This window comes from Ptychodera flava, chromosome 7 (assembly GCF_041260155.1).
Source record: "Ptychodera flava strain L36383 chromosome 7, AS_Pfla_20210202, whole genome shotgun sequence".
NCBI lineage: Eukaryota > Metazoa > Hemichordata > Enteropneusta > Ptychoderidae > Ptychodera > Ptychodera flava.
The window spans coordinates 14,434,337-14,461,882 of NC_091934.1; the positions used below are offsets into that span (position 1 = coordinate 14,434,337).

The following is a 27,546-nucleotide window of genomic DNA, read 5'->3' on the forward strand; positions in this document are numbered from 1 at the left end:
ATTTCATGAATATTAACAATTAACATACCAAACTTTCCCAGTGTCTGATGATCTGATTAATATATTATGCCAAGCTGTATTGATAGTAAGTTGTTTAGGTAATACAGGTTACAATAGGTTACAATTCTGGTCAAGTCAAAATTAAATACAGAACACTTTGTCAAACTGATAAATATTCGAAGGGTGCTCTGGATCATTAAAACTAACACCACATGTATTTTGGGTTTTGCTCATTTAGATTTGCTGAGTCATCACAGTCAAAATTTGATTATTAGAGGAATAGAATAAAAATATATTGCAGGTACACCTACTAATAAGTTAAGTAAATATACCGTTAAATTCTCGATTTACATTATGTGTCTTTTTTATTCAAACTTTCACGTTAAATGACTGAGCAAAATCGGATACATGAGCGGCTGTTAACTATAAAACATTGAAATCTTATATAGACAAATCTTCTTCATGAAAACCCATACGTAGATTTTATGACTCGAATATCTCAAGATACGGCTACTTTCCATGCCAAAAAAACAAACCTTAGCATTTTAAGATAAACATTTTATATGATCATTCAGGTATATAAGGAATTTTGTAGCAAAAGTTCACGCTGGGTTTCACAATACGCAAATTATACAACAACTTGGGTAGCCCAATATCATGTTTTGTTAAAATTGTAGTACAAACAATGTACAATCGAATTTTAAATTTCGCTATAAAAGAGCAACAACACGATGCTGACGAAAACAGATCCCGAGTTACGTGAGCATTTTGCACAAGTCGGACTCTTGTCACTCCATGTTCCATTGTCACATGTGACAGTTTTTGATCCAATCAGACGAAAGCCACTGTTGCATGCAAATGATGTGCTGTTACGATGGCTTGTATTTTCAGTAAGTTTTCGTCCATCTTTTGGAGTTCCTGGATCCATACAGTTTACTAAAATTAAAAAAAGCAAGTATACGTGTCAACTACCCTCTGATGGTCAGCTGATCTTGTAGAAGAGGAACATAAGATAAAAAGGATGTTTCCAACAAAGACGATTGCGTAAGAACTTCAGATGTTCTCATTCTTAATCGATTCATGGACTCTTCTCAATATTTCAAAAAGGTACGTTTGCACGCTCCATCTTACAGAACGAAAATGTAATGAGACACCAACCTTACTGTCTTATGATTAGACACTACAAAAGTTGAATGAAGAAGTCGCTGTTTAGAACTTTGAAATCACATATACATTTTTGAAGAGTAAGAAGCTTGAAAGATGTTGTAAAAGTCTAAATCTTGAGAGGATAGCCAATATCATACTAAATTTCGAATTGACAATTGTTATGTCAGCTACATGAACTCAATATTTAAGATAAAGCCATGCATGGCTGGGAAACATTACGAACGGAAGCAGTTGTCAGGAGGCAGTCGATCACGTGACACCACAGTGCTACTGAGATACCACTGCCATCAGACTGGCACGTCAGTGACGTATAGCCAGAGAGAGTCGTATCGACGTCACAGGTGAAATCGACTACGTCTCCGGGTTCGTAGTTCCCCTTGCCACGAGGTGGTGGAGAACGTCTTCCGAGAGCTGGGTTGCCAGGGTCGGCACAGGCAGCTTAAACGATGGATCATGCGGACAATTATTCAACAAAAAGGTGCGTCGAAGCAATAGAAGAGAAAGTTTTGAATCGTGAATATAGCATTCAAACTTTTTATGTAAATATTTAATTCGTGTTTTTAAAATGAGATGGTAGTATTTATATCAATACAAAAGTGACTAATGCCATTGTAATCTGTGATTCACTCATCGGGGCATTGTTTTACTGTGGAAAAAGTAAATTCATCAACAAAACATACATTAAATGTCCCCAAAACATTATCGGCAATTTTTGCTGAAATCTTTCGCGACAGAATCTCTCACGCCTATAAAGGACTAACTTAAAACGGCCATATAGCTAAAATAACTAATTTGAATTTTAATGTGAAAGTATTTAGATATTTATTTTCTTACAAAGCGACGCCATTACAGAAATTATAATTCTAGAACTTGCTTTCCAGATAAACTTACGACAAGTGTGGTTACACAACTTGAATTATTGACAAGTTACAAACAGCCGCTCATCTCGTTCGAGTTTCTCATATTTACTCTTTGTTGCATTAACAATGTAACGAAATGGACAGACAAGGACCCCATGAGATATGCCTGTGCAACGTTGTTCAAGATTGACTGTCCATTTTCAATGACTCTAAAAGATTAAAAGAGAGAACTAGAAAGTGGATGAGAAAGTGTTTATCCAATAGTTCTGGGATGTGCCTCGAGGACAGATATTCAGACTCTCACACATTACACTTCCTTTCTCATCTCGCACGTTTGTGGCCCGTTTTAGTAAAGCCCTTGAGAAGAACCAAAATATCATCTTACTAGGGTGGCCAAGCCATTTTTTTCTCTTGTTTATACACACAGTTTAAATAAATTTTTAGCAAGAATGGGGTAAAAGAAGAAAATAAAAAAAAAGTATGCAAATAGCTGTATCCAATCAAAATTTTTAAAGCAATAAAAATGCCATTTTTCGCGGACAATTTTCGGCAAATTTAAAATTATTTCAAAGTATGCCGATTCCTTCAAGTTGGCAACCCATAATTTTTATTTACTTCACATGAAATCATTAAACTATGTGTCTTGTGCAAAGATTTACCCAACATTACGGAAAAATCAAGATTTGACTGATGCACAGTCTTGGATTTTGAAACTGTGAGTGTTGAAAATTGAAAATATTTTGTCTGAGTCAAAATTGCGGCGGCACCGTACCATCGAAAAATGGATGGATTTTTATGTTTTTATGAATTTTGAATTCACATAACTTAAAACTAGAGCTCACAATACAATGAAATTTGTCACAATGATATTTAATAACACTCATTCTAACGAATCAATTTAAACTGCCAATTGTCTTTTAATGCAGTTCATTTTCAGCCATGAAATTGTAAGAAATAGCAAAAATATCTGACCAAAATTGCGACCAAAATTTTGTTTTTGAAATGGTCATGTGAATTTCTTAAAATAACGTTGCTTCTCATGATTTATGACACAGCCCCATAAAACATTTTGTCTGTTAAAAGGCAGTTGGATGCTACATGAATCACATACTCACTTTTAGGTAAGAAAATGCAAGTATAGTTTTTTGCATGAAATGGAGAATATATGAAAAATCATGAGAACGGAATATTTTGGAGATTTTAAGGCCATTCAGTTGCTATGCTAGCTGCCAATACTATTTTAATTGGAGATTCATTTTTAATTCGGAGATTCATATGAAAAATAACATTAAAATGTTGAAAACATCTACTTGCAAAACTCAAACCAATTCTGTTGCTATGCTAGCTGCCAATACTATTTAAATTTTTTATTCATATGAAAAAAGGAAACATTAAAATTTTCAAAATTTCTATAATAAATCTGACAATACCTCTCTTTTTTAACTCAGGGGATAATATAAATACGTATTTGTTAATTTTTTGTAATCACTGTTGAAAAAAATTGTGTATATTTCTATATTTTCAATTATTTCTCAAGTATTATTTTCCCTTACTCGCCTCACAACCTGCCACTAGAGGGCGCTTTTCATTCAGGGATATACGCGTACATACTGATTTACTCGGAAAAAAATCGACCACATTTTGAAATTATCAACATTTTTATCATATTTAAACCATGCCATAAGCAAATGAACACTTATCATTGCCATCGCCATGAACGATCTGTTCAATTTCACCAATACTTGGCTGTCCGCTGTCCCTAACTTCAGCCTCAGGCAGGCTGTCAATGGTGTGTCAGTGTGACTGCCTTCCGCCGCCATCTTGAGTCACACTGTACTGAGGTCTATGAATGAACACGATTTTGTTTTTATGATTCGTACTTGTGCTCGTGGACAGATTTTCGTCATATTTCACAGAAATGTTGGAATGATGTTTAAAAAGAGCATGCTACAAGTTTTATGGCAAAAATATGTATCTAAATGGGGAAAATCTACACCGAATTTACCGTACTCACTTTACCTCGTGTTTGCTGGGTAAACTCCCCAGAATATAACAAAAACTCACCACTACATGTAAATGGGATGGTCTGCCACTTCCTGGCCAAGTTTCACAGTTCTATGACAGCGTGCACAGGGCCCGAAAGCAGTTCCGTTGCGAAATAGGTATTGACTGGATTCAGAAGTGCGTGCCATGAGCGGCGACCGCTCGAGCGCTGTGGCCGGTCAGTACGAAAGTGGTATTTTTGGAGAGGAAAAACACTATTTTTCTATCGTTTTTTCTTCAGTTTTTTAATGAAACCTGCCTCATACATCGATTTTAATTGGAAATATCCATTTTTTCGGTAACTGAGCAACTTATTTTCAGAAAAAATGGCGTTTAAAATTTCACGAAAATCAAATTTCACTTTAAGTGTGCGTGAGTTGCGTATAATGTCGCAACATTTAGCTAAACTTTGGCCACCCTAATCTTACTTTTTAAAAATTCAAAAAGATATTTTCATATAGAGTTAACACAGGATTGCCGCCATTTGAATTTCGATATACAAGGCATGTAATAATGACTGTCGAGGACCTTACACTTTATTTATTATTTTTTGAGATATTGAATGAGATTCAAGACTCGTTTTTTCTGACAAGAATGCAAACCCATATTTTTAATACCTAGTGTCGGAGTAAGTGTCGTAAAATGAGAATATGTCTATACTTACAGAAGCAGGTGTCGGGAGGTAGTTGATCACTTGGGACGGCAGTGCTACCAAGATACCACTGGCCATCAGATTGACATGTCAGTGACGTATAGCCAGACTGTGTTGTATTGGCGTCACATGTGAAATCAACAACCCTCCCCGCTGCATAGTAACCGTTGCCAGAAGATTCTGGAGAACGGCTGCCGAATGCTGGATTTCCAGGGTCGGCACAGGCAGCTGAAAAGATGGACAGTTAACAATAATTTAAGACGTGCAAAAGAAACAGCGCAAAGCTAATTCGATGTCGAGTTATGTTTTACTGACACGAAAAATGTTCTAGCCTCTACTTCAAACAACGAAAACGCTGGAAGTCTATTTAGACTATTTAGGTTATGTCAATCGAACTGGATGGTAAATTCTATACATGCAGTATTGAGAGTGGTAAGTAGTTGAATTCATTATGATTACTTCCAATGACAAATCAATACCTATTTGTATTTCGTCCATTCTCTTACTGTTGCATTATCACAGCCAAAGCCAGATTTACTAAAACAATACTCTCTCCTGATATATCTAACGTACACCTAATATTTATACATTTCAGATTTTGAATTATGTTTTAAATTTTGAATCGACCATGACTTTGATTGGCTATGTAAATACTAAAGGAACTAAACCAAAACTAAATCAAAAGTTATAAGAACTTCTACAACGTATTCTTCCGAGCACAGTAGAATTATGCTATTATGGTGTGAGTACTAACTGGTTGAAAAGTTGGTGTTATCTGAATCCTCCTATAGGTATCAGTTACTGACCTTTGCAGGCGTCGTCACCTAAAGTTGGATTCACAATCAATCCCTGCCCTATACCAAGATAAACACATACGTAGCCTGCATCATAGTTTGGTAAGAAGCCTTGGTCACATGATATCGTCTCTCCTGGCTGATTGCTGCATCCGTCATACACAGATTTCTGGAGCACCTGGTTCATGGTCATGGCTTCATTGTTAATACCCTCATTAACATCAGAAAGACTGTACAAAATTGCTCTGCATTGTCAAGGGTAAATGCTAGCATCTGGAACACACTAAAGAAATTCAACCTGTGCAAAATACACCCCAACCAAGAGAGGATGTTCTGGTGGAAGAAAAAGCTTTCCCAGCCCAGTCAGGATAACCCAGCATTTAACCTCAGCGCAGCGTTTTGGTTGTGGTAGTCTGTCTACTGAACGTTATCCCACTCTGGTAAGAAAATCCTTCAACAAAGCATCATCTAACCTGGTCTCAGCATCAATTATCCATGCTACAAAGAAATCTGGCTGCCCATCAAAAACTCTTCAATGTTCATTTGTAAACTGTCAATCAATGAGAAATAAATCCAGTGCCATCAACGAGTATTTGCAAGAACATAACCTTGACAGTCTTATTTTAGTAGAAACTTGGCTACGAGATGATGTCACTGCCGACCCTATTATTGCTGATGCCTTACCACCAAGCTACAATATTATCAACATCCCGCGCAAAGCCGTGGCGGGGGAATTGCAGTAATACATAAATCATCCCTATCTGTACTGCACTGTCCAGTGATTGAATCTTTTACATCCATGGAAGTTCTGAAGATAAAAATTTCGTCTAGTTCATCCCATACCACATTAATATCTGTATATCGTCCTCCACCGAGCACTTCAAACGGACTGACTCTCAACAAGTTCTTTGAAGATTTTAACACCCTTTTGACATATCACCTTACTGAAAGTGCACCACTCGTCGTCATAGGCGATTTCAACATTCATTTCGATGATCCTTGCTGTCCCAAGGCTCAAAGATACCGTGACATTTTGGAAACATTCTCCATGAATCAGTTATTTACTGGTCCTACTCATCGTGCTGGTCATACCATTGATCACATAATCACCCGTTCTACTGAGTCTTCTATTGCGGACATTCGTGTTGAACCAATCTATGCCATCTCAGATCATTTTCCGCTGTTCTTCTCCATACGGGATTTTGAACGCACAAGGCAGACTTACAAACATGTCATCACAAGAAGTTTAAAGTCATTTTCTGCAAGCAGCTTTGCATCTGACCTTGGAGCTGCCTTGGATTTTCATTCTGACATGGATTTATCATCAAAAGTGAGTTCTCTCAATCAAGTCATTCTTGATAAATTTAATCTCCATGCACCTAAACGAAAGCGATTGGTCCTAAACCGACAACGGGTTCCATGGATAAGTGATTCCATCATTAAAGCGAGACAAGAAGAATGAAATCAGAAAGAGTTTGGAGAAATTCCCGTCTTGAAGTTCATCGCCAGATGTACTGAGATCGTCGAAACAATGCCGTGCATCAAGTCCACAGAGCAAAGAGAAGTTGCTATGCCGGTCTAGTGGAAAGTTGTTCTGGTGATCAGAAGCAGCTATTCAATGTTGTTTCAAGGCTTCTCGGACACAAAAAGAACTCAATACCGCTACCAGATCACGATGACTTGGCTGAACTTGCAAACAGATTTGCCCAGTTCTTTTTAAACCGTGTTCAAACTCTCAGCTTAAAGTTTACATTAACAAACACAAATACATCTCAGTTATCATCATCTTCTTCTTCAGGACCTGAGTGTCGATTGGATTCATTTCAGTGTACTACAGTGAATGAGGTTGACAAGATTATCAGCTCATCGCCCTAGTCTACTTGCTGTCTTGATCCTGTCCCCACCGGGATCTTGAAGGATAAAGTTGTTATTCCAGTTCTGTTACCTTTCATTACCGAAATTTGTAATAATTCACATTTTAATAATTCACTAAATACGGAGTTGGTACCCACTTGTTTTAAACAAGCTTTTGTTAAGCCCTTGCTGAAAAAATCAACATCGGACTGTAATATCTTAAGAAAATTCCGTCCTGTGTCAAACTTGCCATTTCTATCGAAAGTTCTGGAACGTATTGTTTCCATTAGACTAAAGACACATATTTCTTGTAATTCTTTAGATGAACCTTTACAATCTGCTTATAAACCTGGTCATAGCACTGAGACTGCTCTCTTAAAAGTAACCAATGACATTTTACTTGCTCTCGACTCAAAGCATGATGTATCAGTCATTTTTCTAGACCTTTCAGCTGCTTTTGACACTGTCAATCACACTGTTTTGTTAAATCGCTTACAGTATCGCCTTGGTATCACTGGTACTGCTTTAAGTTGGTTTAAGTCATATCTTTCAAATCGTAGACAATGTGTAATTGTAGACTCTGCTAAGTCACCTTATTACTCCGTTGATACTGGTGTACCTCAAGGTTCTGTCCTTGGACCTATACTTTTCAATATTTACACATCTCCTCTCGGTGATGTGATTTCTAAACACGGCTGTAAATACCACTTTTATGCAGATGACTCAAGCATGTACATGGTTTTTCAGAGAGCACACTATGATGTTACAATCACAAATCTTGAAGCATGTATCTCTGATGTCAGAAACTGGATGTTTTCTAACTTCCTGTGTCTAAATGATGACAAAACTGAATTTGTAATTTTTTCTTCATGTAATGATCCCACTGATAGTGGAGCAAGGAAAATTCGTATTGGTGATGCATTGATTCCAGCTAAGTGTAATGCAAAGTCCCTGGGTGTTCTTCTTGATTCATGTCTTTCTATGAAAACCACATGTCGGCTCGATCTGTCAGTCCACTATGTTTCACATTCGTCGCATTGCCCTCATCCGTAAATATTTGTCTAGGACAACTACTGAACAGTTAGTTCATGCTCTAATAACCTCCCGTATCGACATGTGTAATTCTTTTGCTGTGCGGCATACCTAAATATTCGATTAGTCGTATCCAACACCATAGAGAAAGATAGATAGAGTGGCAACGGGTATTGTTTAAGGCGTGAAGCGGTTACGTAACCCATCCATGTTCGCCTCGCCTAAGGTTGCTCTCGCCTCTCTTTTCCGAAGAGTGCCGACCATGAATCCTTCGGTAATTTTCGGATTTTCGCCAATTGTTAAGCGAAATTATGTTTGGCAAAGTTTGTGTGTTGTTGTCGTGTGGTGCTGAGCAGAATTGACGTGTTGGCGAAAACGGGAGTGTTTTGAGCTTCAGGAAAATGAGTTTTACCGTTTTAAAAATTCCTCTCATATTTTTATGAATATATAATGAGTGTGTTTGAACCAAATTTGAAAGTCTTTTATCGATACTGTCTGGTTATACTCAATGGTTTACGGTCAGTCATACCCTCTTTTACACGTGCGTCAAGGAAGGACATGTTTATGAAACTGCTGGCGTGTTATGTTTTGATTGGCGTGAAGCAGTGTTTCTGGCCTGAGAGCTCACAAAGTAACTATGGTTGCTACGCGACTGGCAGTACGATGCCATCTCGTCGTATTTTTCGCATAATCTCGTGTAATTATCAACCACAAACAAAGCCTCCAAAAAGTTTAACACCTTTGAAGCTCATTTTAATATGAAAAGCCAATAGTCTACCGAGACGACATGGAACAAAAGGCATGCAAGTGTTGCCACTCTGTCTACCTTACTCTGTGCCAACACATACAAACATTGCTGCCAGGATTGTTACCCTTTCAAATCGTCATGCTCACACTACTCCACTTTTACAGGAATTGCACTGGTTGCCAGTTCATCAAAGGATTACTTTTAAAATCTTGATAATCACTTTCAGATGTATTCATGGTTCTGCCCCTAAATATCTCACAGAAATGTTAAGTCTTTACACCCCAAGGCGTAATCTACGTTCGGCAGAGCATTTCAAGTTGTGTTCGATCAGAGTGAGAACAAAGAAATATGGTGACAGAGCTTTCAGTGCCGCTGCTCCCAAATTGTGGAACGCTCTTCCACTGAACATTCGTTATGTTCAAACTTTAGTAGTTTTAAGCGTTTGCTAAAAACCTACCTTTTTAGACTTACATTTTTAAATTAGATTTTTAGGTTGTCTTTGATTTTAATTCTTTTTTAATATCTGAAATTTCAATCTTGTAGTCATTTTTAAATTGCTTTTGTTAATTTACTTTTTTAAAGTGTATTTTAAGCGTCTCTGATCACTGTTTTATGTGGATTTAGACGCTATATAAATAAACTATTATTATTATTATACGGAAAATCTGTCACTGCTGCCAAGGTGTGTGCTGACAGCGACAGAGGTATCGTCACAGGATGCTTCAGATTCTCCAAGGTAACAAAGAACATTGGATGGGAAATTAGGCAGAACACAACCTCCTGCTGGCAAACAATATCATAAGCAAACATTAATGCAAAAATTATATTACAATATTTTGTTAATTGTATATTAAATATGAATCATAGGTACGATTCAAAATACTAACAAAGAAGTAACATGAAGAGATTAAAGGGGGATTTCACACCATTGTGAACAACATGGCGATTAGGTTAACGAAAGAGTGCAAGATCGGTTCATAATCATTTCAGAAACTTATCAATTTGCAGCATTTTGCCTTTTTTGCCTCATTTGCGTATTTTTTTACACAAACATATTCAATAATTCATTTGAACTCCTAGGTACACCTACACACTTAATACGAGGATAGTAGGTATTGCACTTTTAAAGTTTCTGATGTGTACCTACCTACCTACCCACCAACCAACCAACCAACCAACCATCCATACAATCTCTCTTTGGTATAATATACGCATATAAAAATTTGACCCAAAAACAAGGATCCTAAAAGGGAAAGGGTAAAAATACTGTAAACTTCAATAAGCAGATTCTCAGTTGTTCATTATCACATCTGGCTTTTTTTCCATAGTCAATGCCTTGTTAGCACATCTAGTCCATGATTTTAAGCTGGACTGTACATTGAAATTCCACCACTTTTCACTCAATAGAATGATGATTACCCTACTCAAATAAGGACGTTATATTGGCTAAGAATACAACTTACTTGTTCTTCTGTTTTCAGAAACAGCATTACTCTCTACTCTTTCATCTTCAGCACTGTCAACTCCACTGACAGTGTACACACTGACAGTGTACAAGCGGCCTTGTAATAAGCCATCAAATGTATATGTTGTAGTTGTATAATCGGCAGAGAATTCTTGATCATCTTCACCAGATACACCACTTGAACATACCACTCTGTACCCATGAAAATCACCTGCTACTTCGGTCCAGGTAACAATAAGTGAAGTTGTAGGATCATCATCTGACCTTTCAACTACCACAATCTCAACATCATTTGGTTCTGAAATACAAATTATATCAAGTTTGAATCAAACTTTTAACGAATATATCTGAAGTGAGAGACAATTCTCAAACATTTACAGAGATAAAAAGACCTATAAATGAACTGGCACCATCAAGTAACAAACTTTCATGTTATGCTAGAGAAGAGGACATGAAATAATTTTAATATTGAAAACCATTGAACTTAATCTTTTAAAATCAAACGTGTTCTTTTAAGGACAATGCTACAATGACATATTAAGACAATAAGACTTTTCTATCACTTAACGTTTTTTCTTGACCCATGAAAACACAACATCCGATATGTGTTTTTGAAAACAGCAGCAAAATATTACCATATAAGTAATTCAGTTAATCAAGTATCACAGTAAGTGACGTTAACCATAACGCTGATTTATTTTATTATCCAAACATTGCAGTAAGGTTTTTGAAATATTGGTCAAGGTGTTATCAACACTGAAGAAATTTGCTTCAATTCAATACGAGATCTCCGTGTGCACAGATCAAGGATAGTTATGGGTAATAACTCTTTCTGTGAGTATCTCCTTTTGAATATATAGGACAAGAACTAGGTCTGATGAATATCTGCCGCTCTTCAATCATTAGAATGATTATTCTCCCACTAAAATTAAGACGCAATGTTGGCTAAGAATACAACTGACTTGTTCTTCTGTTTTCAGAAACAGCATTACTCTCTACTCTTTCATCTTCAGCACTGTCAACTCCACTGACAGTGTACACACTGACAGTATACAAGCGACCTTGTACTAAGCCATCAAATGTATATGTTGTAGTTGTACAATCGACAGAGAATTCTCGATCATCTTCACCAGATACACCACTTGAACATACCACTCTGTACCCATGATAATCGCCTATAGTTTGAGTCCAGGTAACATCAAGTGAAGTTGTAGGATCATTATCTGATCTTTGAACAGTCATAGTGTCAACGTCATAGGGTTCTGAAATACACATTATTTCAAGTTTAAGTCACACTTTTAACAAATATATTTGACATGTACCTCAATTCTCGCGCATTCACAGAGATATAAAGATCAATGTATGAATTTACATCATTAAGTGAAAAGAATTTCATATAATGACAGAGAAGTTGACATGAAATATTTTCCGGGTTCAGGAAAAATTAAATTTAGTCTTTCCAAGATAAACATATACTTCTAGCTCAACGGCACTATAGCATATTAATAAAGTACGACTTTAGCATCACTTAAAGATTTGAAACAAGCAGGAACACAACATTCAATATATATCATTGAAAACAGCAGTGAAATACTACCACAAGCAATTAAGTAGTTCAAGTATCACAATACGTGACATTATCCACACTACTGCATGATTTTATTATCAAAACATTGTTGCCAGATGTTTGAAATATGGACCAACATGTTCTGCTTACAGACGAAAATTGAATCCTTTCCAGAAGTGACATGAGTGTGTACAGATCAATGATAATTATGGGTAACAACTCTTTCTGTGAGTATCTCCTTATTGAATATAAAGGACATGAACTTGGTCAGATATGTTGAATATCTGCCTCTCTTCAAGAATGATTATTCTCCTACTCAAGTAAAGACATAATTTTGGCTAAGAATACAACTTACTTGTTCTTCTGTTTTCAGAAACAGCATTACTCTCTACTCTTTCATCTTCAGCACTGTCAACTCCACTGACAGTGTACACACTGACAGTATACAAGCGACCTTGTACTAAGCCATCAAATGTATATGTTGTAGTTGTACAATCGACAGAGAATTCTCGATCATCTTCACCAGATACACCACTTGAACATACCACTCTGTACCCATGATAATCGCCTATAGTTTGAGTCCAGGTAACATCAAGTGAAGTTGTAGGATCATTATCTGATCTTTGAACAGTCATAGTGTCAACGTCATAGGGTTCTGAAATACACATTATTTCAAGGCTAAGTCACATTTTTAACAAATATATCTGAAATGTACCTCAAATCTCATGCATTGACAGAGATATAAAGATAAATGAATGAATAACATCATTAAGTGAAAACAATTTTTATATCATGATAGAGAAGTTGACATAAAATATTTTTCGGGTTCCCGACAAATGTACTTAGTCTTTTCAAGATAAACATACTTTTAGCTCAACGGCACAATGGCATATTAATAAAGTACGTCTTTAGACTGAATCACTTAAAGTTTTTTAACAAGCATTGAAACACAACATTCAATATAAATTGTTGAAAACAGCCGTGAAATACTACCACTAGAAATTAAGTAGTTCAATTATCACAATACGTGATATTACCCACACTGCTGCTTGATTTAATTATCAAAACATTGCTGCCAGATGTTTTGAAATATAGACGAAGATGTTCTGCTTACAGACGAAATTTTAATTCTTTCCAGAAGTGATATGAGTGTGCAGAAATCAAGGATAATTATGGGTAACAACTCTGTCTGTGAGTATCTCCTTATTGAATATGAAGGACACGAACTTGGTCAGATATGTTGAATATCTATCTGTTTTCAATTATTAGACTGATTATTCTCCTACTCAAGTTAAGACATAATGTTGGCTAAGAATACAACTTACTTGTTCTTCTGTTTTCAGAAACAGCATTACTCTCTACTCTTTCATCTTCGACACTGTCAACTCCACTGACAGTGTACACACTGACAGTATACAAGCGACCTTGTACTAAGCCATCAATGTATATGTTGAAGTTGTATAATCGGCAGAGAATTCTTGATCATCTTCACCAGATACACCACTTGAACATACCACTCTGTACCCGTGATAATCGCCTATAGTGTGAGTCCAGGTAACATCAGTGAAGTTGTAGGATCACTATCTGACCTTTGAACAGTCATAGTGTCAACGTCATAGGGTTCTGAAATACACATTATTTCAAGTTTAAGTCACACTTTTAACAATATATTTGACATGTACCTCAATTCTCGCGCATTCACAGAGATATAAAGATCAATGAATGAATTGACATTATTAAGTGAAAAGAATTTCATATCATGACAGAGAAGTTGACATGAAATATTTTCCGGGTTCCGGAAAAATTAAATTTAGTCTTTTCAAGATAAAAATATACTTCGAGCTCAACGGCACTATGGCATATTAATAAAGTACGACTTTAGCATCACTTAAAGATTTGTAACAAGCATGAACACAACATTCAATATATATTATTGAAAACAGCAGTGAAATACTACCACAAGCAATTAAGTAGTTCAAGTATCACAATACGTGACATTATCCACACTACTGCATGATTTTATTATCAAAACATTGTTGCCAGATGTTTGAAATATGTCCAACATGTTCTGCTTACAGACGAAAATTGAATCCTTTCCAGAAGTGACATGAGTGTGTACAGATCAATGATAATTATGGGTAACAACTCTTTCTGTGAGTATCTCCTTATTGAATATAAAGGACACGAACTTGGTCAGATATGTTGAATATCTGCCTTTTCTTCAAGAATGATGATTCTCCTACTCAAATAAAACGTAATATTGGCTAAGAATACAACTTACTTGTTCTTCTGTTTTCAGAAACAGCATTACTCTCTACTCTTTCATCTTCAGCACTGTCAACTCCACTGACAGTGTACACACTGACAGTATACAAGCGACCTTGTACTAAGCCATCAAATGTATATGTTGTAAGTTGTATAATCGGCAGAGAATTCTTGATCATGTTCACCAGATACACCACCTGAACATACCACTCTGTACCCATGATAATCGCCTATAGTTTGAGTCCAGGTAACATCAAGTGAAGTTGTAGGATCATTATCTGATCTTTGAACAGTCATAGTGTCAACGTCATAGGGTTCTGAAATACACATTATTTCAAGGCTAAGTCACATTTTTAACAAATATATCTGAAATGTACCTCAAATCTCATGCATTGACAGAGATATAAAGATCAATGAATGAACAAACATCATTAAGTAAAAACAATTCTTATATCATGATAGAGAAGTTAACATAAAATATTTTTCGGGTTCCCGACAAATAAACTTAGTCTTTTCAAGATAAACACATACTTTTAGCTCATCGGAACAATGGCATATTAATAATGTACGTCTTTAGAATCACTTAAAGTTTTGTAACAAGCATTGAAACACAACATTCATTATAAATTATTGAAAACAGCCGTGAAATACTACCACAAGAAATTAAGTAGTTCAATTATCACAGTACGTGATATTACCCACACTGCTGCTTGATTTAATTATCAAAACATTTCTGCCAGATGTTTGAAATATAGACGAAGATGTTCTGCTTACAGACGAAATGTGAATTCTTTCCAGAAGTGACATGAGTGTGTACAGATCAATGATAATTATGGGTAACAACTCTTTCTGTGAGTATCTCCTTATTGAATATAACGGACACGAACTTGGTCAGATGTGTTGAATATCTGCCTTTTCTTCAAGAATGATGATTCTCCTACTCAAATAAAACGTAATATTGGCTAAGAATACAACTTACTTGTTCTTCTGTTTTCAGAAACAGCATTACTCTCTACTCTTTCATCTTCGGCACTGTCAACTCCACTGACAGTGTACACACTGACAGTATACAAGCGACCTTGTACTAAGCCATCAAATGTATATGTTGTAGTTGTATAATCGGCAGAGAATTCTTGATCATCTTCACCAGATACACCACTTGAACATACCACTCTGTACCCATGATAATCGCCTATAGTGTGAGTCCAGGTAACATCAAGTGAAGTTGTAGGATCATTATCTGACCTTTGAACAGTCATAGTGTCAACGTCATAGGGTTCTGAAATACACATTATTTCAAGTTTAAGTCACACTTTTAACAAATATATCTGAAATGTACCTCAATTCTCGCGCATTCACAGAGATATAAAGATCAATGAATGAATTGACATCATTAAGTGAAAAGAATTTCATATCATGACAGAGAAGTTGACATGAAATATTTTCCGGGTTCCGGAAAAATTAAATTTAGTCTTTTCAAGATAAAAATATACATCGAGCTCAACGGCACTATGGCATATTAATAAAGTACGACTTTAGCATCACTTAAAGATTTGTAACAAGCATGAACACAACATTCAATATATATTATTGAAAACAGCAGTGAAATATTACCACAAGCAATTAAGTAGTTCAAGTATCACAATACGTGACATTATCCACACTACTGCATGATTTTATTATCAAGGCATTGTTGCCAGATGTTTTGAAATATGGACCAACATGTTCTGCTTACAGACGAAAATTGAATCCTTTCCAGAAGTGACATGAGTGTGTACAGATCAATGATAATTATGGGTAACAACTCTTTCTGTGAGTATCTCCTTATTGAATATAAAGGACACGAACTTGGTCAGATGTTGAATATCTGCCTCTCTTCAAGAATGATTATTCTCCTACTCAAGTAAAGACATAATTTTGGCTAAGAATACAACTTACTTGTTCTTCTGTTTTCAGAAACAGCATTACTCTCTACTCTTTCATCTTCGGCACTGTCAACTCCACTGACAGTGTACACACTGACAGTATACAAGCGACCTTGTACTAAGCCATCAAATGTATATGTTGTAGTTGTACAATCGACAGAGAATTCTTGATCAATTTCACCAGATACACCACTTGAACATACCACTCTGTACCCATGATAATCGCCTATAGTGTGAGTCCAGGTAACATCAAGTGAAGTTGTAGGATCACTATCTGACCTTTCAATTACCACAACATAAACATAATTTGGTTCTGAAATAAACATTATTTCAAGTTTAAGTCACACTTTTAGCAAATATATCTGAAGAGAGACACAGTTCTTAAACATTTGCCGAGACGTCAAGTCCTATGAATGAACTGACATCATCAAGTAACAAACATTCATGTTATGCTAGAGAAGTAGACATGAATTTTCAATATTCAAAACCATTGAACTTAATCTTTTAAAATCAAACATATTCTTTTAAGGTCGATGCTACAATGAACACGGTTGGAACTAAATTGGGATAATTGGATGAACATATTTTACAAATTTCTCAAAAGCGTTCGATGCCATATAGCTGAATGTTGTAGTATTAAAAGTTGCTCATAAAAACAAGTGTGTAACGTAAAAAGAAAAGCAGATGAGCTTACATTTGCAATTTTAAACGACCTCACTTTGCCGTCCAATTACCCCAAATTAGTTCCAATCGTGTTAATGACATAGTAATACGATAAGACTTTAATATCCCTTACAGTTTTGTATTGACCAATGAAAAAACAACATCCGATGTGTATTTTTTTTTAAACAGCAGCGAAATATTACAATAAGCAATTCAGATCGTCAAGTATCAGAGTAAGTGATGTTACTATAATGCTGCTTTATTTGATTATTCATATATTGCAGTGAGATATTTGAAATATGGGTCAAGGTGTTATCTATACAGAAGAAATTTTCTTCAATTCAATACGAGATCTCAGTGTGTACAGATCAAGGAAAATTACGGGTAACAACTCTTTCTGTGAGTATCTTCTTATTCAATATATAGGATACGAACTTAAATATCGACCTCTCTTCAATCATTAGAATGATTAATCTCCTACTCAAGTAAAGACATAATATTGGCTAAGAATACAACTTACTTGTTCTTCTGTTTTCAGAAACAGCATTACTCTCTACTCTTTCATCTTCGACACAGTCAACTCCACTGACAGTGTACACGCTGACAGTATACAAGCGACCTGCTTCTAAGCCATCAAATGTATGGCTCGTTGTTGTATTACTGGCATATATTTCATGATCATTTTCACCATCAACATCACTTGAACATACCACTCTGTACCCATTAAAGTCACCTGTTGCAGTAGTCCAAGTAACATCAAGCGAAGTTGTAGGATCACTATCTGACCTTTGAACAGTCACAGTGTCAACATCATTGGGTTCTGAAATACATATCATATCAAGTTTGTATCAAACTTCAAAAAGTATATCTTAAGTCCGCCTCAATTCTTCTTCGTTCACTAATGAATGACTTAACGTCGTTAAGCGAAAAATCCGTATCATGCTGGAGAAGTTAATAGAAGTGATTTTTAGAGTCACAACCATTGAACTAATCTTCTAAAATTAAGCATGTTTTTAACTTCATGGCACAATGACGTTACAATACAGTAAAAATTTAGTATAACTTAAACTTTTTGATCAACAGGGATCGAAAATTCCTAATTACCAGTGCCCAGGCAAGTGAACGTTGTGTTCGAGCAAGTGAAATCAATAATCGTCCTGTCCGACTGTCAAGTGCATTTGACATTAAGTGAATTCAGCTCTGCACAATTAAAATTAGGAAAATGTGTCTCTTTTCAGAAATCACTTTGCGTATGTATTTTTTCAAAGAAATGTATGGAAAGCAATTGGGGACCCCTCGGTGAAAACTCTTTCCCCATTGAAAATGCATAGGTAGAAAACAAAAAAGTTTTCTGTGGAAATATACAAAAAAAATACCACCCGGCTACAACATAACTTTTAGCGGCGCCGTCAACTTAAAATGCGACAACAACAACTCAAACCACATTATGTTGCGACCACAAAATATCACTCAGCGTCAACATTGCTGACACTATGCAACTTGACCTTGGATGAAAACTGGCCGCAGCGGTAACAATCTATGAGGCACTAAGTGAGATAATGAATGATAACGTTGGCGGCGAATGGATAACTGCGATTGCGGAAAAAAAAACAAAATCTCGTCCGGACGCCAAATCTCTTGTTGCTCATAATCAACATACGGACGCAGAAACTCTATGATAACTATGGAAAGCCGTTGGGGACCCCTCGGCGAAAGCTCTTTTGCCGTTGAAAATGCATTGGTTGGAAACAAAAAGTTTTCCGTCGAAATATACGAAAAAATTATGGAAAGCCGTTGGGGACCCCTCGGCGAAAACTCTTTCCCCATCGAAAATGCATAGGTACTAAATAAAAAAGTTTTCCGTCGAAATATACAAAAAAATACCACCCGGCTACAACATAAATAACTTTTAGCGGTGCCGTCAACTTAAAATGCGACAACAACAACTCAAACGACATTATGTTGCGACCACAACATATCAGTCAGCGTCAACATTGCTTACACTATGCAATTTGACCTTGGATGGAAACTGGCTGCAGCAGTAATAATCTATGAGGCACTTAGTGAGATGTCGAATGATAACGTTGGCGGCGAATGCCTAACTGCGATTGCGGAAAAATCAAAAGCTCATGCGGTTGCGAAATCTCTTGTTGCTCATAATCAACATACGGACGCAGAAACTCTATGATAACTAACGATTCCGCACTGAATACTGAATACCATATGCAATGAACATCTTTAGTTCGACAAAACTGTATGTTTGTCAGATTGTTATGGTGCGGAAAAACAATATGCAATTGAGTACATGCGGTGCGACAAACTAGTTGGTTCTGGTGCGACAAAACAGTAAGCTTGCCAGCGATCGTTGTGCGGAAAAAAAATAATATGCAAATGAGGAGTCAGTTCTGGTGCGGAAAAACACGATATGCAAATGAGGAGTATGTGCAGTGCGGAAAAACTAGTTCTATCATTTTATCAGAAATCCGAGATACAGTTTTACAGATACGTAATCTTACCGTCACCTGGCCAAAATTCAGACTAATCAGTGCTCCCAATGCTAGCCTAATTTCTTTTGAAGTTGTGCACGCCAGGCCCAAAACGAAAGCGAGAAAATCAAGGCATTGTGTGAACACCCCTACCATGTTCAAATGATAAATAGTAGATATGACTTTTTATGAAACTTTTTATTCTTGTTCACGAACAGGCATCTAGATGGAAACTAGATGCTTTATATTTTTCATTAAGTACCCTTTGGAAGACCGTAAATAGCAACACAATCGGGAGAAATAGACTCAAACTGTGCAGTTGTAAGAGTAAGGGGCGGTTTATTTATATAAAAAACACTGCCTCGGCTTATCTGTTTCTCAAATAAAGTCTAAGCTTGTTAACTGTTAGCAGTTGTCAATCGATCAATCTTAATCAATCTGTTAATATTTATCTAGTCGTAGAAATCTTACGTTAGCGAGAGTTTTAGAGGACTACATAGACTTGGTTCAAGTCGGTGAATTTTTAGAGAATAAAATCATTTATAATAGTTTCTCTTGTGTCTCTCCTATTTCGAATTTGGTAGCACAGACCAGGTTTTCCTAGCGATTCAATGCGTTACCTTTGAGTCTGCGCAGTATAGTGAGTTGGTTCAACACCGCTTCAAAACGTACTGCGCATGTGCGAAATTACTTGAGAAGCGCGGAAACAAACACATGTGTGAGTATTTATATTTGGAATGAATGCGGAAGAACGTTCAGCTACTACTACGGTTTGCAGCGAAAGTGATTGCTTGTAGTTGACAACGTCATGCAGGGAGAGGTTTCCTTACGATTCTAAGATTTCGACAGTGGTCTTGACTTCCATGTTTTGCATCAGAATGCCTCGGGCTCATGCATCATTGATGACCCAAAAGTCAATGGCTCGGAGACTCCGGATGCACACACACAACTCGTCGAGGAAATTGTGGGCTACGGAACTGCAGCAAGCCCAGGCCCAGCTGCGAGCTGGGTGAGTTGGATTCCAGTTTCCAAATACTATTCGTATTGAGATACACTGTCTCACTATCACTGTCAAAAGATATATTTTCAATGTATTTGTTTTGTGTATAAACTGCAGAATCTTATTCTATTCCATACCTTGGATAATGTCCTGGATTTTCAGTATCAATATGCTTCTCAACGAAGCCTAGTATATAAAGGCTGATTTTACAAATTGATTCATGTTCGCACGATTCAATTTCCAGCAATAAGATAACAAATTAATGTCGATTGTTCACATAACTGCTGTTGTTTGAAAGCTTTCTGAAATTTCATCACATTTTGAGAACCAAGCACTCAACATAGTAACTAAAAAAACTTTAAAGATCATGAACTATACGGTTGGGTCATTTTTATTTTTCCCATTCTCTTCATGAAGGATACCAGCTTTTATTTATTTTTCCAATAGGCAAGATCTGTTTCTACTTATATGTAATTAACAAGTGAGATCAAACAAATGATTGTCGTTTTAGTATACATGGCCAACCCTGACAACACATTACCATGAATTTGTTGAACTGAATGTATTTATTCACTTTCAAGTTATTATTACTATGGGCATTAATCTTGCAGGGTGTATGGCTGACCACTTGGTAGTTGGTTGCTTTGATACCTGTCACTTCTCTTTATTGTACATATATATTGGATGAATATAAGCACCCAAGGATGATGCAGGTAAGTTCATTTTAATACTTAGGCCAAAGTAATTAAATTCTTTGTTTTGCGTCCCCACCCGCCTAGGTTTTGAAGGTTTTCATGAAAAACACACACAGTGTATTTGAATAGGAAATTTTAGGACATAACCGCTTTGCTTTTCTGAACTAAAATTTTGTTACAATTTTGTATTTGCTGCAATCAAATTACATTGTGTTAATTTTCTTGTGTGTGTTTTTCAGCCGCTTAGACGCGTACCTTTTCCCATTTAGAGTGGACGCAAAACAAAGAATTTAATTACTTTGGCCTAATTTGTAAACCTTGTTATTTAATACTTTGTAAAATTATATGTATCAAAGATTCCTCCCTATAATTATGTATATGTTTATATTAGATTAATGAGAGTTAACAGTGTAGGCGTGAGTCCAAGAAGTTAAGAATGTGAAGTTTTTAACCACCAAACGTTTCTAAGACACTATTTGTTTTGACTGCAATGGTCCAATCGTGTAGTTAATCAGGTGCCATATTTGAATATTTACATGTGCTAGATGTGAACGCATGACAGACAGACGTCCATTTAGATGTATTTTGTTTTTACTTTATAAAGTCAGATTTAAAAAGGATTTGCTAATCATTGATGTGAGGAAGATCCTACAAAATGAATAGGTGAAGCATTCCCATTTGCACTAATTGGTATAAGTAGATTTTATCATTGTTCATTATTTGAATTTACAGTTTGAAATTATGTTTGTATTAATTATAAATCAATTCATTTCTAAATAAATTTTCAGTTCTTTGCATACAAACTGATAAATGGGTTATGCAGTGTGTAGTAGGTAGGATACCTGTAAAAACATCAGTATTATTTTCCTTGTTTCGTTTTCATTTATTTTTGTATCTGAAATAAGAGCATCTCATGATTGCAAAGGATAGCCACATTAATGTGTAAATTTCATAAACCTTATGATGGGCTGAAGACTTTTCTGGAAACATTTCAATTGTATTCCATCATTTAGCATATTGTAATGCTTCACCAAGAAGCATGCCAAACCTATGTGTATTGTACAACAGTCAGTGATCCAAGAGTATATTGCGTTGAATTTGATAATGAATTAAAGTACTGCAACATTCTATCTACAAGCTCTCTTCTTTTTTGACAGCATAATACAATAGCACCAACATTTCCATGTGTGTGGCTATCGAAAAAGACAATATGATCATCTGGGCTTGCTAATAGTAAAGTGGGTTTTCCTTGTATAATAAAGATACCAGCTGTTTTGGTTGGCAAGGTCAACAACAGGTGAGAAAGTGTTTTTGAAGCATAAGAATTATCTGGATCGACAATGTCAGCAGCAGTTTCTGGCCTTATGTTTTGTATACTGAGATATGAAAGTATATTTGCTGCATCTGCAACTGACAGTTTTCTGCCCTGTTCAGTAACATACAACTCATACACCCTGTTTCCTTCTCATAGTGATGTTAGGATGGCATCCATCTATTGTTGTTGGTAAGTAGTCATAAAATGTCTGATTGTTTGTGTGATGCCAGAATGAGTTGCCTTGTATCAAATAAATCAATGTGTATGCATTGCTTTCCATGCGACTGTCAATAGTTGATTGTGATATGCCCACAGTTTGACTTCCCCTTCAGGGTATAAAAGAAGACTTGGGTGGGGGTGTATGTTATAATTTGTAGCCATATTGTTACTTTACTGTTGATTGTGTTCAGCTCTGTCCTGTAAGAGCTGTGGGCATGAAATTCTACCTCTGGTTGTCTTTGTATGCCCTGTCTGCATACAATGAGTTACATTGCTTGTTGGTTGTTTGGTACTGTGTATGTTGTTGTGTGCAGTGAACTTGTTCTCTTGTTTGTTGTGGTTGTTGTACAGTGGTCTACTTGTCTTTTGAGGTTTTCTTTGAAGTGTGATGAATCATAGTATGTTTCGTCTAGTGTAGGAAATGTGGGGTCTTCGTCTGTTATGTCAGGTTTTTGGGTATTTGATGACTGTGGGTGATGTTTTGTTGGTGGCAGAAGACATTGGTTAAAATTTTCACAGAGTTTCTGGACATTTTCTAACAGTAAAGGGTGCATGCACACCAAACACTTCTCACCAGAAAGAGATAGGCACTCTTGATGACAGCTGTGTCCGCAAGGCAATACACATATCTCTGCAGACATGACCTCAGCCACTAAACATGAAGGAAAATCACATCTCAGGCTTTGATTTGGAATATTTGCTGAAACCAAGTGGTAAGCACTTATTTCAACCTGCAAAGTTGGTATTTGGTATTTTAGCCTTGCAGCCGCAAATTGACTGACAAGAGTTGACTGTCCACAATTCTCAGCAACACTCTTTAATACCTGGACCAGATATTCTGCTGTTTTGCCAGCCACCATGGTGTAGTCGTGGGTTGTTGTTCCTCTGCCATACCCATGTAGGAAGTGGAGAGGATTGTCTGTATTAAGTCTGGAAGAAGCAAGACTGTGAGCTGTTTTAGTGATTATATCTGTTGATGTATGCGGTTGTATGTGACTACGTAGAAGGAAGTACCAGATTTTAACTTTTTTCTCAGTAAGAATAGATGGCCTGCTGTCGTAAAGTTCACGGAGATCAGAAATATTGTCAGTGTGATATTTTTACCTCGCGTGCGCATGCGCGCAGCGAGGTTATGTCGCAGCGATGTCTGTCTGTCTGTGTGTCTGTCTGTCTGTCTGTTGGTCCATTTTCTCAAAAACGGCTGAACGTATTTCAGTCAATTTGGTAGACATCTTCAGAATTCAAATGGCTAAACTGAAAAGGTTTTGGTGGGCGTGGCTTGGATATTAATGAAGTTATGAAAGTTTTAATTTTTCTGTTACGCCGCGTATGACAAGTGAAAACAATCGACTGTTTGAGGGCGCTGTGAAATGTGCTTGTCCAGGTTGGCTACAGCTGGATAGCTCTGGTTTCAACCACGGTCCCTCCGTGTTTCAACCTCGTATTGAACATTAAAAATATGATATTTTATTACTCATTCAACTCACTATTCAAGATAAAATATCGTTTAGCAAATTAGCTTCATCCTTGGTAATTGATTGTTTCCCTCGCTGCTCGATCGCCAGAAATGAGTACATACGTTCTTAGCCCTGCGTACGATGCTGTGTGTTTCCGCTACAGCTATTAAGGGACATTATTTGTATCTTTTGATTTTTTTTCATTTTTTTCGATGACTGAAATCCCCGGTCAAATCAATAGGAGACCTAAATTGTGACTATGGACGGCTTCAAGGATATGTAAAACCACCTTCTTGCTCTTTACGGCAAGGTTCAATGTTTGTAAGGGCGTCCGCGCGATTTGAACCAACCGCCATGATTGAACCCCAGCACATGACCAATATTACTACGCATACGTCAACTATCAAAGTACAGCTAGAACGCTGAGCGGCCGTCACCTACACAGTAACTTCAGCACAATGCATATCGAGGAGCTCACGTCGCATAAACAAATGCACGTCTCACAAACTACTGTCAAATAGTGAAATAAACAGGGCATTTGCTTGTAAGTTTGATTTTAGTATCGATGATAGGGACTGTGAAACAGAAATAAGACCATAAACGCAATTGGGTCAATGGTAAAACTAAAACGATGTCAGATTTGCTGTGGTGATAGTAAAACAGGTACAGAGTAATGCATTTTCTGTGCATATGATCGTTAGCAAATCTTCGGCAACTTTTAAGATTTTTAGGGCATTTTCTTGCCATTACGTTGGTTTGTTTTACAATCACGACATGATCACTTGGAAACATCGCACTCGGACAGAACAGCTAGTGCACGGTGTAGCATCTGTGACATCGTGACACCGCGCCGAGCTGGTACTGTACTGTCGATTGATACTGCTCGCGATTGGAGTCACCTCTCGACACACAAGATCTGTTCGAATATTGTTATTCCCAATGCATCGTGTAATTATTTGTATCAGTTGAATCGCATTTCGAACCAAAAGTGAGTACATCGCAATGACAGCGCCTAGACCCTATACGTCGTTTACGGCCTCCGTCCCACTCCCAAAAGTGGGTTTTGCGTAGCTGAGCACATCGTGTACCTAGCCCTGCGTACAGGTCTGTGTTCCTGGCGTTATACGGCCTCCACGCCGTATAACGCCGGGAACACAAAGACCTGTACGCAGGGCTAATCGTGTACCCAGGCGAGGCGGGTGTGCTTGAAAACGAAACTCAGTACGAGTTTGGGATTAAAAATGGGTTGTTTTTTGTGGAGAAACTGCACGCCGCGACCGAGGTGCTGCCAGCGATTTTGCACAGCCGTGCTACGCAGAGCTAGCTTTCACCCAACAATGTACATGGTGTACCGGATACGTGTCAGTTGCCAAAGCAGCTTCAATCACAGACAGTAGAGGCCCCTCTGTTGTATATGCTTCAATTTCGCGATCACCTCGACAATAACGTGACTGTCTACTGAAGTTTATCCCTTCATTTTCCTCTGTTTTGACATTTCTATGCCCACAGGCTTTGGGCAAGTCTACATATGGAGGTACAAACGAGACGAAAAAATTCAGCAATTATAGGCCTTGTCGTCGGCTTCTTGCAGCTTGTAGGCATTTGAAATGCCCATCACAAAAATGTGCTCTGTAGCAGCAAAGAATGGTGTATCTAAGAGCAGGATTGGCCGTCAAGATCTCCATGAAAAACTGACCGTCAAATGTAACTGAGCAAACGGCATCGGTAATAGGGAATCCCGAAACTGCTACACTGTGCTCTCGACTTTCACTTCGTGTGGTTTATTTTTTTACACGCGGATGCTTACAGCGGCCTAGATAGCAGTTAGCAGTGTGGTCCGATCGCAGGTCAACGGTAGCCCACCATTAACCCCTGATCCAAGGTTTTTCTATACAGTGTACGCAAACGGGATGGAAGTTGTCTATGGTCGACCGTTCTTTAGACATCTTTCAATAAGTCGAACAACATTATCAACTTCTCGTTTGCAACAATATAAGGTCAAAAGATACAAATAATGTCCCTTTAATAGCCCCGCTCACCACAGCCCTGCAAAGACCCGTACGTAGAGTTGGTGATTTCAAATCCATTTTTGGACTTGACGTAAAAAGCCAATTACTGCCGAAATTCAGCGTTCTTGGGCCCAAGTCGTATCCCTGCCTACCGCAGCTACTCGATCGCTTCCAAAAATGCCAGTCTTTTATTCTTTTTTCGTAAATAACCGTCGATGTCGGCAACTCTCTCGCTAGCCCTGCGTACGTACGCAGTGTACGCTGTGCATTCCCTGTGTGCGTTCCTAACACACAGCGTACACTGCGTACGTAATACGTTCTCTACCTAGCCTCATGGCATGGAAGTGCTGATGAATAATAACTTTGGGTCAAAGGTATTGAAGTGTCCAATCAGGTTCGTGCACAGAGTCCAAGGCCATGACCTACTTCATGTACTGCTGCACTAAAACATTTTACACAAAGTGATTTCTGAATTCAGTCACTCGGCCGCGCTGATCGCTAATCTTGAGTTTTGACTGTTGATGTCGTCGTGTCGACGTTTGACTTTAAGAATCGTGTGGGTTACTCTGGACATAGCGAACCAAAAGCTAGATTATCGAAGGTTAGCGTCATAATATTTGATCAATGCATTTTTCTCTGAGAATGAGATGTAGAGTGACACTTTTCAATCTTGTGTGTGTGTCAGCGAATTTATATTCCGGCATGGTTCCGCTGAGATCAGCATAATATTATGGCGACGTATTGACAGTCTGTGTCTTTTAAGTTGCTTTTCAAGATTGTATTAGCTACAGAACCAACAATGACAAATTTTTCATGAGATTTCCATGTTGGCATTGATGTTAAATCAGGAGCAGTAGGCTAGCTCCTGCCATGCTCCTGCGTACAATAGGTCTGCGTTTCCCGGCGGTACGGTGGTAGGCCGACGGCTTGTACCACACTGTCCACAGGACAGCACGTGGTAGAGGCCGTGTGCACAACCTGTACGCAGAGCTTCGAATACACTAGACAGAGTTCGTGTTTCCGTAAATTAGGCATTGAACTTGACAATATAGGCAATAACCAGAATCATCGACCATCGCCTGACAAGTGCACCATAGTCAGCTGTACATGAGTTGCGTGGCGTGGTGAGCAGGTTCCCATGGGTATTTATTTTTTGAAACGCGTACTTCAAAGGTCACGAACTCATTTTGCTGCTACACGGCGCGGCACAGATGATTGTATCGTTTTTGGGCGCATTGAGATACTGTGAAGTAGGTCAACTCGTTCTACATGGCAATTATATGTGAAATATGCAGAATTTATACGCAAACGCGACCTCTGCCAGTTAAGA

General features: G+C 37.4%; 1 protein-coding gene and 1 long non-coding RNA gene across 2 annotated transcripts; one reads left to right on the forward strand and one right to left on the reverse strand.

Annotated features, from left to right (window-relative positions):
* Nucleotides 1-9,802: 9,802 nt before the first annotated feature.
* LOC139136279 (receptor-type tyrosine-protein phosphatase beta-like) lies at nucleotides 9,803-17,871 on the reverse strand. Its single transcript, XM_070704007.1, has 9 exons — nucleotides 17,556-17,871; nucleotides 16,386-16,685; nucleotides 15,427-15,726; nucleotides 14,464-14,658; nucleotides 13,508-13,612; nucleotides 12,538-12,837; nucleotides 11,578-11,877; nucleotides 10,614-10,913; nucleotides 9,803-9,933 (listed from the first exon to the last, which is right to left on the reverse strand). Exons 1-9 carry the CDS (start codon nucleotides 17,869-17,871, stop codon nucleotides 9,803-9,805), a joined length of 2,247 nt encoding a protein of 748 aa, XP_070560108.1.
* A 2,307-nt stretch (nucleotides 17,872-20,178) lies between these two features.
* On the forward strand, nucleotides 20,179-22,508 carry LOC139136834 (uncharacterized). The gene is made up of 3 exons (XR_011553260.1): nucleotides 20,179-21,234; nucleotides 21,821-21,906; nucleotides 22,374-22,508. It is a non-coding gene; the product is annotated as an uncharacterized lncRNA (long non-coding RNA).
* Nucleotides 22,509-27,546: the final 5,038 nt, after the last annotated feature.